Source organism: Phacochoerus africanus, chromosome X (assembly GCF_016906955.1).
Source record: "Phacochoerus africanus isolate WHEZ1 chromosome X, ROS_Pafr_v1, whole genome shotgun sequence".
Lineage (NCBI taxonomy): Eukaryota > Metazoa > Chordata > Mammalia > Artiodactyla > Suidae > Phacochoerus > Phacochoerus africanus.
Genome location: NC_062560.1, coordinates 60,635,040 through 60,650,112, shown reverse-complemented (window position 1 = coordinate 60,650,112; position 15,073 = coordinate 60,635,040). Strand labels below are relative to the sequence as shown.

The following is a 15,073-nucleotide window of genomic DNA, read 5'->3' as shown; positions in this document are numbered from 1 at the left end:
CAGGCAGAAAGCTTAGGGGGGATTTGCTGGCCACCAGTGAAGAAACTGCTGGTAAAGGGATGCTGCTCCCTCCAATCCAGCTCTCTCTCCCTTGCAACCTGCAAGTAAGGCTTATCAGAGTTAGTATCCCACTGCAGAGAGCTTTCACAGTCCCTTAACAAGCCACTACTGCTCCATCTTGGAGAGATAGTGGGTAAAGTCAAGGGCAGGATATCAGGAGACCTGGTTCTTCCATCAGCCTGCCCTGAACCACCTACATTCATTTCTTAGACCACAGTGTCTTTTTTTTTATTTAAAAAAATTTTAAGATTACTTAATAAATTTTATTACATTTATAAGGTGTACAGCAATCATCATAGACCCCAGTGTCTTAAAGTGGGAATAAAGATATCTGCTCTATGCAGTGGCTTATTATGATAAGATTAAATAATGAATATAAAAGTATATTTTGAACCATAATCACTACATAAATGTCAATGTGAGATAGGAAATCTGAAAGGAAGGGAGCTTCTCTGAGGCCTGAGTCTAGCCCCTGGAGTCAGATACCATGCAAGATGGTTTAGATATAAATTTCATTTAATCCTCAAATCAGCCCAGGGAGCTAAGTATTACCATTATTAGACCCCCTTAGTTTTTTTGAATTTGGAATCTTTATATTCAACTATTTACTTCATATTTCTACTTAATTGTCTGCTATCCCAAACCTGGTCCTTCTCCAGTGCATTCAAGATCAGTGAATATGCAGTTTCACATGCCAGAAAGCTGGGTGTCATATCCTTGCCCCCTTATCTAATTCATTGGTCACTTCTTTCTATCACCACCACCATGGACCTAAACCTAAGCCATCATTTCTCTCTTTCCTGGATCACTGCAGGAACTTATTAAGTGGGCTCCACGAGTCTACCTTTGTTCTACAATAAGCCAATTCCACACAACAGCCATACCATTTTTTAAAAGTATAAATTATCAATGTTGCCACCTTGCTTTTGACATCCCTCCTTGAAACTTTCTTCCCTTACCTGACACCGCTGATTTTCTTCCTACCTGTGTGCTTCGTCTTCGTCTCTCTTTTCCCCATTCCTAAATGCTGCTGTAACCCCTGAGTTCTGTCTAGCCTTCTTCTCTCTTCTTGGCAATTTGCTCATTCAGCAAATATTGAGTAATGCCTTTAATGCGCGAGGCACTCTGATCTCAACCATTCCATAACTTTAGATGCCATCTAAATGCTCATGACTCTCAAATTTGTATCTTAAGCTCAAACCTCTCTGCATTAAACCTGTATACACAGCCATGTTTAAGTAACTCTACTTAGATGTCCCCCAAGCCTTTCAAGTTTAAAATGTCCCAAACTGAAGTTCATCATTTCCAGTCCCTACTTGATCCTGTTTTTCCTTCTGTATTCCCTGACCCAATGATTGTTACCACCATTTATTCAGTTGTCCAAGCAAGATACCTGGGAAGCAACTTTGATTCTCCCCACCTATCCTTCCACAAATGTGTTACCACATTTGTAAGCCCTATATATTCAACCTCCTTGTTTTTTGCTTTATTTTATTTTATTTTGCTTTTTAGGGCCATATCTGTGACATATTGAAGTTAGCAGGCTAGGGGTCATATAGGAGCTGCAGGTGCCAGCTACACCACAGCCACAGCAACGCAGGATCCAAGCCGTGTCTGCAATCTACACCACAGCTTGTGGCAATGCCAGATCCTTAACCCACTGAGAGAGGCCGAGGTTCGAACCCATATCCTCATGAACAGTGGCTGGGTTGGTTACCGCTGAGCCACAACATGAACTCCGTTTTTTGCTTCTAATTTGTCTCCTTCCCTTTATCTCTATCGCCACTGTCTTTAGTTCAGGCCATGGTTCTCACCTGGGTTATTATAACAGCCTGATTTACTTTCCTACTTCTAGTTATGCCCAACTCTAATCCATTTCCTCCATACTTGCTGGAGTAATCTCCCTAAAACATACAATGTCACCTTCTTACTTAAAAATCTTTCAATAATAAATTTTTTAAAAAAGATTATAAAAAATCTTTCAATGGCTCCTACAGCTTTAAGGTTGAATTCCAAATTTTTTTAATAAGTCATATAAAGACCTTCAAGATCTGACTCCTGTCTACCTCTCCTGTCTCACCTCTCTCACTGCTCACTTCTTTATCAGTGAAATCTCCAATACCACCCTCCAATCTTAAAAATGACCCAAAAACATGTCAGAAGGAGTTACTTTAAGATTTCTCCAAACTGGAGTTCCCGTCGTGGCGCAGTGGTTAACGAATTCGACTAGGAACCATGAGGTTGCGGGTTCGGTCCCTGCCCTTGCTCAGTGGGTTAACGATCCGGCGTTGCCGTGAGCTGTGGTGTAGGTTGCAGACACAGCTTGGATCCCGTGTTTCTGTGGCCCTGGTGTAGGCCGGTGACTACAGCTCCGATTGGACCCCTAGCCTGGGAACCTCCATATGCCGGAGGAGCAGCCCAAGAAATAGCAAAAAGACAAAAAAAAAAAAAAAAGATTTCTCCAAACTAACATAATTCTTAACCAACATCTTTAAACTTCTGATAGAGGAGAAGCTGAGAAGTAGAAGCACTATCATTCTACTCACATACTTGAAATTTTTCCCATCAAATATTAAGCCCCTTCTACCTGTTGCTTCAGATGATTAAGTTCAGCTGTCTGAGGATCAATATTAATAACAGGTTTGTTCTTGATTTTTCTTGCTCTGTCAGCATAGCGAAGAGTATTTAATGTTTCCTCTAGATTGGAGTCAGCAGGACTCACACAGGCTATCATAAGAGTGTGGCTATTACCTCCTAGAGAATCTGAAAAAGAATAATGGAAGGAAATGAAATCAAACATGTACGATGCAAGCAAAGATATCCATTTGAGTTGGTGACTTCAAGCTCAGAGCTGGAAGAAAAAAATTCTTAAGTATCTACAAATTTCCTATTGTTTCAATATAAGAACACTAAGATCTTTGTTGTGTAAAATGATAGAATTTAGAATCCTATGGCATGCGTCCTCGTTCTTAATAGAGACTGTAACTGCAGCAGTCAAATGGGTTAAAACAGTTGGAGCCTGGCCCAAGTAAGATAGGAGCCACTATTAGGATTAAACATTCTTTGGATGCCCCCTCTAGGTAGATTTTAACTCTTTAGGGAATTTTGCTTCATCAGCACTAATAAAACAGTAACCAAGTTCATTTTCAGGTACAAAGTACTAAGAATAGTTGGCATTCTAAAGATTTCTTGGCTCTCAAAGTCATATATGAAGACATTTTTTCCATTACTTTAGAAGCCTGCTTGCCAACAGGTTTCTCTCTCCAGTTTATCAATTAGACAGTTCTATATACGATAGTCCAAAAATCTGGCCTTTTACCTGTTCCATCTTTGCTTTCTCAGCACTATCATTCTGAATTACTTTCTCTTATTTTTTAGAGGCGCTTTTGGCTTTTACCTTGAAGCAGTCGAGTCAACTTGGAATCTCTGTAGGGCACAAAGCCACCCTTTTTGTCATCTCCAAGAGCACTGATTACATTTCCCAAGCATAAGAGGCCTCGGTTAATATTAATACCTAATAGCAGGAAACAAAATTTAAATCACTTGGTAAAGCATCTAACATATACTTACACTTTTCCTGAGAAAGGCAAAAGAAATAAAGATCCCATAGAAATGTTAAGTCAGCAAACGTAAGGAAACTTCTTAATCTCAATCCTGTTCACTTTTCTGAGAATGCCTCTTTAAGTTCAAAGGACAAAGGTGAGTGCACAATTGAATCTATTGGCACTTCTTGCCATTTCCCAAAGAAACAAAGCAGACAGACAGATAACCATTGCCATGACAACAAACATCTGTATAGTTATTTACTTTTTATAACATTATCACAACATTTAAATTAATGCTGTGAAATTAGATTAACAGCTATTCTTTATTATTATCATCATTATTTTTATTACCATTTTCAGTTTACTGATAAGGAAACTAGCCCAAAATTTAAATGATTTCTCAGGGGTCAAACAGATGGCAAGTGGTAGGCCTCAGGTTCCATTTTAGGACTGCGGTCAAATCCTATGCTCTTTCTATTATACCGTATTGCAATACCTTTCCTCTTATTGCTTTATATAAAGATTCTTTTCCACTTCTTAAATTGCAAGTTTTACTCTTTAAATACTGTAATAATCTCTGAGGTCCCTTAAAAGCCTCTGACCCTCTTATGGTTATGTTTATCATGGAAAGTGTATATAGTGTAATGGTTAAGTGCATGGGCATTGGTATCAGATAGACCTAAGTTCTAATCCTGGCTCTATCACTGACTAGCTGTATGAGGTGCATGAAGTTCCACTATAAAATAAGGCAAATCTACCTACCTCATTAGGTTGTTGTAGGGAAATAAGATACTTTACACAAAATAAAGTTAAATGACACATAAATGGCATCATTATTGTTAGCACTACTCTACCTTTAACTTATTTAGCCATACCTTACCTGAAACAATTCTATCTACAAAATCCTGAACTCCGAAATTCCTCTCTGACTGCATCTTACTAACCTTCCATTTCTTCAATAGATCCTGTTCTTCACCCTTATTGTGGCTACAAATTTACTGACACTTTCAAAATACTCCCAGTAGATCATCTTTCCTGTGCTTTAAACTATCTATTATGGACCCTATGGTCAATCATTTCCATTATACTTTCCCAAACACTCATCACAAAACAGCACTTGATTTCCTGTTGCATGAGATTAAAATGACAAATTCTTGACATAGATGGAGTATATACATCATAAAGACTGGGAAGAACATGTTTGCAGAGACCTAATAAAAGTTCTGACTGAGGAGAAAACTGTTCATATAGGAGTTCCTGTCGTGGCACAGTGGTTAACGAATCCGACTAGGAACCATGAAGTTGCGGGTTCGGTCCCTGGCCTTGCTCAGTGGGTTAACGATCCGGCGTTGCTGTGGCTGTGGTGTAGGCCAGCAGCTACAGCTCCAATTGGACCCCTAGCCTGGGAACCTCCATATGCCGAGGGAGCGGCCCAAGAAATAACGAAAAGACAAAAAAAAAAAGAAAAGAAAACTGTTCATATAAAATTCTAAGAATGGGAATTCCTGTCGTGGAGCAGCAGAAACAAATGCAACTAGGAACCACGAAGTTGCGGGTTTGATCCGCGGCCTCGCTCAGTGGGTTAAGGATCTGGCGTTGCTGTAAGCTGTGGTGTAGGTCACAGACATGGCTCGGATCTGGTGCTGCTATGGCTCTGGCGTAGGCCGGCAGCTATAGCTCCAATTCAGCCCCTAGCCTGGGAACTTCCATATGCCGCGGGTATGGCCCTAAAAGGACAAAAGACCAAAAAAAAAAAAAAAAAAATCTAAGACTAGAGCTTCTTCTCTCTAAAAGAATGAGAACAGATCAAGTGAGGAGAGGATCAAGAATACTACTCAACAGCTTTGGGTATTTGTTCACAAGGGCAACAAATAACAAAGAAGAGATTTTTAACTTAAAAAGGGAAATATAACCTCACACGTATATGGAAGTACATTACAACGAATCTCACAACTAGAATAAAAGGGTATATTGGTAACAGGAGAAAAACAAGCTAGGACAGAAATGAAGCAGCTCTCAAATAGGAACAATTTTGCTTATTACAGGACATTTGGCAATACTGAGAGGAGACAGAGTGAAAAAGAACTTGATTAGGAGACAGAACCTTAGTTCAAACTGCTTCTGCCACTTAACCAATGTGTATGACCTTGGACAAAGCCACTAAAACTTTCCTTTATCCATAAAAGAGGTATAATACATATCTTACCTTATGAGGCTATGATAGAAATCAAATGTGATCTATAAAGCACTACCTAAATGTAAGTTATTATTAATAGGTAGAGAAGCTTAGATAATCTAGATATTTGCTAAGTTACATGATGCTGAAAGCAGAGCACCTGATAAATTCCTTATCTCCTCTGATGACAATTTCTTTACTCAAAAGATACTGCAAGTAAAGAAGGAAATGACTGCTTTGGCCTTCAAGCTGACACACATGGAAGAACTGATTATATAAGTAAAATTATGAGAATCTGGTTGTAGGGGAGCAAGCCACATGGTCAGACATCAATACACTGGATGTTAAGAAAACAGATTTCCAAAATTCAGGAAAAAAAGATAAGTTTCTGGGTATAGAAAGTCTAAAGGGGAAAAAGTAGGAGTTCTCATCATGGCTCAGCAGAAACGAATCTGACTAGCATCCATGAGGATGCAGGTTCGATCCCTGGCCTCGGTCAATGGGTTAAGGATCCAGTGTTGCCATGAGCTGTGGTGTAGGTCACAGATGAGGCTTGGATCTGATGTTGCTGTGGCTGCGGCATAGGTCAGCAGCTACAGTTCTGATTAGACCCCTAGCCTGGGAACCTCTGTATGCCACAAGGGTGGCCCTAAAAAGACAAAAAGAGGGGGGGATAATGAAAGGTTTTCGAAAAATAAAATTATAATTATCTAGTCATATATTATTCCAATAAAAAATTGATGTAGCTTCGAAGGAATCAATGTTAACAAATAACCTCATATACAAAAAGAACACAGAGAGCATTATAGGAAGCTCTGTTCAAACATAGGAGACTGACCACCGCATTTCTTTCTCTCCTAAGATAGCACTAAAAGGAATTTTAAAAGTACTAACCACAAGATCTTAGAGCATAGGAGAGGAAATACCAGTAGGCAAGAGGTTTCAATGTGTTTTCAGCATACAGGTAGAGAAGCAATAAATGACTCAGCAAGATGGAGGAGCCTCAATCTAAAGTGCCTGCAGAGGGACAATGATGATGAGAGTAATAATAACAGCTAAGTTTATATGGTGTTTACTATAAGCCAGATACTGCTCTAGAAACTTAACACATATTACTTCACTAGGAACTATACAGTTTGCATAAAGTATGATTATCCCTGTATTTACAGACACGTGAGCTGAGGCACAAAGAGATTACATAACTTGCCTTAGGTCATATAGCTAATAAGTGGTAGAGTCAGGATTCAAATGGAGGCAGTCTTGCTCCAAAGTCCATGATCTTAACCTCTAGGCTCTGTGGACGTGAGCTAATTTGCTCACTTAGAGGCACCAGATACCTTGGAATGAGGAGAAGGCTGGGGCTGAAGAGACAGGAGTGGCGGAAAATGTATCTAAAGAAAACCTGAACTTTTTTTTTTTTTTTTTTTGCTTTTTAGGCCCACACCCACGGCACATGGAGGTTCCTAGGCTCGGGGTCGAATCAGAGCTACAGCTACCAGCCTACACCACAGCCACAGCCACACCAGATCTTAGCCACATCTGCAACCTACACCACAGCTCATGGCAATGCTGGATCCTTAACCCACTGAGCGAGGCCAGGGATTGAACCCGCAACCTCATGGTTCCTAGTCGGATTCGTTTCCAGTGTGCCACAACAGGGACTCTGAAATCTTGAACTCTTAAGTCTCTCCTCCAGAGCCATGTGACTACCCATGTGTCCCCCATTCTCCACGCACACACACATACTATGTATACTCTCCTTGGGTTATCTCATCCTTGACTAGAGTTCCAATAAATACCTGTGTTAATGACTCCCTCAATATGCATCTCCAAACCAGACCTCTTTCCTGTTGTCCAAAAGCATATTTCAGCTGCCCATTGAATAACCTCCAGTGGGCTGTGCCCACATGGCATTGCATAACCCAGAACTGAACATAGAATTCACCTTTCTGTGCAAATCTATTTCACTTCCAGCACTGTTCCTTTTCTTTGTCTCATCATCTAACCAGTCAGCCAACAAACAGCAAATGTGAGACATCCTGGACTCTTCCTCTTTCCCACACATCCAAGTCCTTTTCATCATTTAGTAAATATATACAATATTCTAGGCACTGTGCTAGGTATTAGAGACACAAAGATGAATACGTCACAATCTTGAGGAGTTCATAATCTAAAGGGGAATAGACACATCAACAAACAGATGATTGCAAATATAATGTTAAAGAAGAGGTAAGTATAGTAAAAGTGAGTTCTCATAGGAGGGAGTGGGCATTGAAAATTTGAGCTGAATTGCAAAGGATGACCAGGAAGGACAATGCTGATGGAGGAGAGAAGAGTAGAAAAGAAGAATGTAAGGGCACTCCAGGCAGAGAAATAACATATGTCAATGCACATTTGTGAAAGATGCATTATACATTTTGATAGTGGAATTATAGGTAGGTCAATACGAATACAATGCAAGTTATGAGATAGACAAAGGCCAGAAGACAGTGAGGGACAGATCATAAAGAGCATGACACATCACACTCAGGTATTTGTGTTTATGCTGTAGGACAGTAGTTTTCAAGCTGTGTTCCTCAGAACCTTAGGGATACTTTAGGGAACCACAGAAATGCTTTAGAGTTTCTGCAACTGTAATTTGGATTTTGTTTTAAAAATTATTTTTATTGTGGTAGAATATATACACCATAAAATGTACCACTTCAACCACTTTAAAATGTATAGTATGTATAGTTCAATGGCATTAAATACATTCACATTGTTGTACAACCATCACCACTATTTAAAATTATTTTAGGAGTTTCCTTACGGCAAATTAAGGTTACCACTACAATGGTTCTGGTTCTGCAGTGGTGCAGGTTCAATCCCTGGTCCAGGAATTTCTGCATGCCATGGGTAGAGCCAAATAAATAAATAAATAAATAAATAAATAAATATTTTAAATTTTAACAATTGCATTTAAATGGCTCATTCCAATGTGCTATAAAGCAAATCTGAACATACTGGAGTCTGCTGACATATTATCTTGTGCAACAAGGCTAATTAATTTTTCTGCAGTCTTTGAAAATACCTATTATTTGTACATATGTTTAATTTTTTTGCAAATGCATAATTTAACATTGTGGCTCTGCACTAGACTTTTTCCCCTGCTCACATGCACATTCATGGAAAACTGTACAAATAATTATACCACTATAGCACATGAGCTTGTACTGAAACACTAGACAGAGGCAGTTACTCAATTCATGGGCTTATCAATGCATCATAGACATTATGTGGTACCAAGCAAATATGGAACTCAACATGTTGAGATGACATGCTATTAAAGATGGCTTCATAATCTAAGTATCCACTAAGGGATTGATGGATGAATAAAGAAAATGTGGTACACACCCACACAGGAATATTATTCCATAAAAAAGAAGAAAATCCTGCCTTTTGTAACATGGATGGACCCTGAGGACATCATGCTGAATGAAATAAATCAGGAGAAAGACACATACTATATGTTCTCACCCTATATGTGGAATCTAAAAAAAAAAAGCTGAAATCATAGAAAGAGAGCAGAAGGGTCACTGCCAGAGGCTGAGGGGTAGGGGAAATGGGAAGATGTTGGTCAAAGGATACAATCTTCGAGAGTTCCCGTCGTGGCTCAGTGGTTAATGAATCCGACTAAGAACCATGAGGTTGCGGGTTCGATCCCTGGCCTTGCTCAGTGGGTTAAGGATCCAGCATTGCCTTGAGCTGTGGTAGAGGTCACAGACGATGCTCGGATCCCGCATTGCTGTGGCTGTGGCATAGGCCAGCAGCTACAGCTCTGATTAGACCCCTAGCCTGGGAACCTCCATATGCTGCGGGAGCGGCCCTAGAAAAGGCAAAAAGGCAAAAAGACAAAAAAAAAAAAAAAAAAGGATACCATCTTCAAGTTATTAGATGAATAAGTTCTGGGGATTCTTATGTACAATATGGTGACTGTAATCAACAGTACTGTATTATGTACTTGATGGTTAAGAGAGTAAATCTTAATAAAATTTTTTATTGAGATTAACATTAGTTTATAACATTGTTTCATGTGTACATTATATTTTTACTTCTATATTGCACAATTTTCTCACCACCAAAATTTTAGTTTCCATCCATCATTATACAGTTGATCCTTTTTACCCATTTCACCCTTCCCTGCCTCCTTCCTCTCTAGTAAACGCTACTCTGTTCTAAGAAACTAAATTTTATGTTATCACCATACACACACAAATGGTAACCATGTGAAGGGATGGAGGTGTTAACTAACCTTATTGCAGTAATCATTTCACAATATATACAGGTACCAAATCATCACGTTATACACTTTAAACTTAACATATGCTCTATATCTCAATAAAGCTGGAAAAAGATTAAATCAATAGTACATATGAAGCACTTAGCCAATGGCCCTTAAAAAAAAAAAGAGATGGTTTCAGCGCTTCTTGTAAGCTTTGTGTCTTGTTAGACATTTATAGTTATTACATAACATAAATTAGGAAAGATATTATTAGTAATCCAACTTTGAATTTACAAACATCCTATCACTTCTCATTGAAGCTCCTAGATCAAAACAGGTGAAGACAATTCTGAGATTGTAAAATGAGCTGTTAAAATTTTTTATAAGTCACAATTATATACAGTATGAATCAGGATTATCCTGATAATGTATGACCAGAATAAATTATAGGAAAAAAATTGATACAAAACCTTAAATAAAATTGTAGCTGTCATCTAGAATCCCCAACATGTCATATATTAAGAACGTTCACTGGAGCCTAGTATGTAATAGCAAAAGTCTGGAATCAACCTAAATGTACATCAATAGGAGAATGGTATAATAAATACAATGGTATATCTATACACTATATGGACTCAAAAGAGAACACAGTAGAGATATATATGCTGATATGGAACAATCTCTAACATAAATCATTTAGGGAGGAGTTCCCACTATGGCTCAGCTGGTTAAGAACCTGACTAGTATCCATGAGGATGTGGGTTAGATCCCTGGCCTCCCTCAGTGGGTTAAGGATCCAGGGTTGCCACAATCTGTGGCGTAGGTCACAGATGCAACTCGGATCTGGCATTGCTGTGGCTGTGGCATAGGCCGGCAGCTGCAGCTCCAATTTGACCCCTAGCCTAGGAACTTCCATATGCCATGGGTGTGGCATTAAAAAGACTAAATAAATAAATAATTTAATGGAAAAAATAAACAGAGTACATACTATGCTTCTACTGGTATAGAAGGAGCTAATGTCCAAAAACATAGACTAGGGATTTGGGGAAAGAGAAAAAATTACTTTTCATTATACTGCATTAAAAAATCCTTTTTATTTCAAAAGTAGTTATAGAGTCACAGGAAGCTGCCCAAGGAAAAAAAAATGTACAGGAAGGTCTTATGCACCATTCACCCAGCCTCCTCCAATGGTAACAATCTCCCATACCACAATACGATATCAAAACCAGGAAATTAAACTTTGTCTTATTCAGATTTCACCAGTTTTTACATGTACTCTGTGTGTGTATATGCAGTTCTGTGCAACTTTTATCATATGTATAACTTCATGTAATTATCACCAAAATCAAGACAGAGAACTGTGCTACCCTTTACAGGCACATCTGCCTCTTCACCTTCTATCCGCCAAGCCCTGGCAATCATTAATTTTTCTCCCCTATAATTTTGCTATTTCAAGAATGTATAAATGGTATATACAGTGCGTAACATTTTGAAACTGGCCTTTTCTTTTTTGCTCAGCATAATAATAATCCATCCAAGCTGTTGAATAGTTCATTCCTTTTTACTGCTGAGTAGCAGTACACAGCATGGATGTCCCACAGCTTGTTTAACCATTCATTTACCTGTTGGTGGACATTTGAGTTGTTTCCAGTTTTGGGTTATTACAAATAGAGCAGCTATGAACATTCATGTATAGCTTTTTGGGTGACATACACTTTCTCTGGAATTAATGTCCAATAGTGCAATGTATGAGAAATTCAAATTTACCACATTCTTGTCGGCATTTGGTGTTGTCACTATTTTTTTCTTTTAGCTATTCTGAGAGGTATGCAGAGGTATCCTCGTGGTTTTCTTCTGCATTTCATTTATGACTAAGGATGGTGAACATCTTTTCATGTGCTTTTTGTCATCTCTATATCCTCTTCAGTGAAATATTTGTTCATGTCTTTTGCTCATGTTCTAGTTGAATTATTTTTTACTATTGAGTTTTGAGTGTTTTCCCTATATTCTAGATACAACTCCTTTGTTGGATGTATTTTTTACCACAAAAAATTTGGATATGAAAGTAAATATAAAGAAATTATGATCATAAAAATAGCTATAACACTCCTATAGTTTGAAGACTGACCTACTCAGTGTTATAAATTTGAACTTATAAATTTATGTGAATTTACAATCTGTTTTTTAATTTATTTCAACTGTTAGAATTTATTTAAACAGTTCATTTTAAAAAGAGTTCCTCTGGAGTTCTTGTCGTGGCTCAGTGGTTAACGAATCCGACTAGGAACCATGAGGTTGTGGGTTCGATTCCTGGCCTTGCTCAGTGGGTTAAGGATCCAGCGTTGTCGTGAGCTATGGTGTGGGTTGCAGACGCGGCTCGGATCCCGAGTTGCTGTGGCTCTGGGTGTAGGCCAGCGGCTACAGCTCCGATTCGACCCCTAGCCTGGGAACCTCCACATGCCGTGGGAGCGGCCTTAAAAATGGCAAAAAGACAAAAAATAAAAATTAAAAAAAAAAAGAGTTCCTCTGCTTTAAAAGAAAGGCAGATTAAAAACATCTGTTGTACATGATGGACACAAATGAAGAGTTTTAAAGAGAGTAAACATGATCAAGTTTAGATTTTAGAAATATTACTTTGGTAGTCATTTGGAAGGTAGATTTGGGAGTAAAACAACTGGTGTTTAAGAAACCATTTAGGAGGATATTTTAACAGTTCAACTGAGAGCTCTCTAAGGACTGGGACAATGGGAGAGGAATGAAGGAGATAGAAGACAAAGGTTTTTTTGTTTTTTGTGTTTGTCTTCATAGGGCCGCACCCGAGGCATATGAAGGTTCCCAGGCTAGGAGTCAAATCAGAGCTACAGCTGCTGGCCTACACCACAGCCTCAGTAATGCAGGATCTGAGCCTCATCTGTTATCTACACCACGGCTCATGGCAAAGCTGGATCCCTAACCCACTGAGCAAGAACAGGGATCGAACCCGCGTCCTCGTGGATACTAGTCATATTCCTTCCTGCTGAGTCATGATGGGAACTCCCCTCAAAGGTGTTTAAGACATAAAAATGACATGACCAAGAGACTTTTTGGATGTGGGAGATGAAAAAGGAAATGGATACAACATGTGCTCATATTCCAGGAATAAGGCAGATATTAAATTTATCTGGCCAGCCAACAGTTATAGAACACCTATTGTGTGCCAGGCATAGTATTTGGCACAGGTGGCAAGAAAATATAAACTGTTCTCTACCCTCAACAAACTCAAAGTTTAATGAGAAAAAAAAAGACAAATAAATAATTACAATGAAAAGGGAGAATACTGTGAGACTTGGTAGGGTGACAACTGATTGGGAAGGGAGGTAATCTATATCATGATAAGGCTTTGGCTTACAGGCTTTCAGGTAAATGCATTTATCAATATTTGGCTAAAATACACTTAAAACTTGCGCTTTTCATTATAAAACTTACATTTAAAAAATCTATACAAATATTAAACTCCAGTTAATAACATGTAAGCTAAAAATTTGGGAAGAAGTGCACTAATGTGTGCAATTTATTTTAGAAATAAGAACGTGGATTAATGAGTAGATAAATGGACAGATATGTAATATAGCAAATATAGTAAAATGTTAATGGTAGAATTCAGATACTATCTATAGGAATGTTCCTATAAAATCTTCCAACTTTATTGTATCTTTGAAAATTTCCATAATAAAATGTTAGGAAAAAACATTATGGGAACACCAATAGAAAGACCTTGACCCAAAGTAGAGGTTTCATAGGTAGGTGATATCTGAACTGTGAATTGAAATATTAGTAGGAATTAACAGTCAGAACGAAAGGGATTCAATGAGGGCCTACAATGACATACATGTCAGGCACTATGCCAGGTCTTAGGGGTTCAAAGACCAATAAGACATAGTTCCCATATATATAAATATAAATACATATATATATAATACATATATGATTCCCATTATATATATATATATATATAATGATTTTTCTTCCATCATAGCTGGTTTACAGTGTTCTGTCAAATATCTACTGTACAGCAATGTGACCCAGTCACACATACACATATACATTCTTTTTCTCACATTATCAGGCTCCATCCTGAGTGACTAGACATAGTTCCCAGTGCTACACAGCAGGATCTCATTGATAATCCATTCCAAAGGCAATAGTTTGCATCTATTAACCCCAAGCTCCCAATCTATCTTGCTCTCTTCCCCTCCACCTTGGCAACCACAAGTCTATTCTCCAAGTCCACAGTTTTCTGTGGAAAGGTTCATTTGTACCGTATGTTAGATTCCAACCCACTTTTGATTGACTTGCTGTCTCCTGGGACCAGCCAGGCAAGGAGATGACTGTAGTGCAGAGTTGGGGTAGTGTTAGTGTAGAAAAGAGCTAAGCACTAGGTATGGGAGGTGGGAGTCAGAGGAACTGGAGGTGGGAGTCAGACCAATGGGAGGTGGTTCGAGGGAACGAAATTGGAGCTGAGTCTTAAAGGGCGAAATAGAACTAGCCACGTGAAGACAGAGGGAAGGCACTTCTGGCAGAGGGAGTAGGATGTACAAAGATGTACAGATGAGAGAGAACTTGGCACACTTAGTATGGCCAAGATTGTGGTGAAAGGCTGGAGAGAGGGGGAGCTAGCCAGGCAGGCAGGGAGAGAGCACAAAAGCCATGCTAAGCAGCATGGTACAAAGTGAGGGCAGAGCTCTAAGCAGGGATATCCAGTTTAGGAAGAACATCCTGGCTGCTGGTTGGTAGTTAACTAGAAAGAGTGACTGACTGAAGGTAGGGAACCCATTTGGAAAGCTCTATGCTAATGATGGAAGGCCTGAACTAAGGTAGTGGTAGTAGGGTTAGAAGAAAGAAAGGCACTTGAGAGATGAGAAAGTAAAGCTGACAGGACTTGGCGACTGATAGGACTGGGAGTAGCCAGAGTGAAGGAAGAGTATGGGATGATGCCCTGGTTTCTAGCTTGGGTGACTGGGGGATGTTGGCATTGCTGAATATAGGTAATGG

General features: G+C 38.9%; 1 protein-coding gene across 2 annotated transcripts in view; it reads right to left on the bottom strand.

Annotated features, from left to right (window-relative positions):
- KIF4A (kinesin family member 4A) overlaps window positions 1–15,073 on the bottom strand; it is a 130,415-nt gene that overhangs the window by 72,790 nt on the left and 42,552 nt on the right. For both annotated transcript variants that reach the window (XM_047765088.1, XM_047765087.1), the window contains exons 8-9: window positions 3,458–3,574; window positions 2,648–2,823 (exon numbers count right to left, since the gene is read on the bottom strand). In XM_047765088.1, the coding sequence (XP_047621044.1) occupies window positions 2,648–2,823; window positions 3,458–3,574 (293 nt within the window). The remainder of the gene's footprint in view (window positions 1–2,647; window positions 2,824–3,457; window positions 3,575–15,073) is intronic.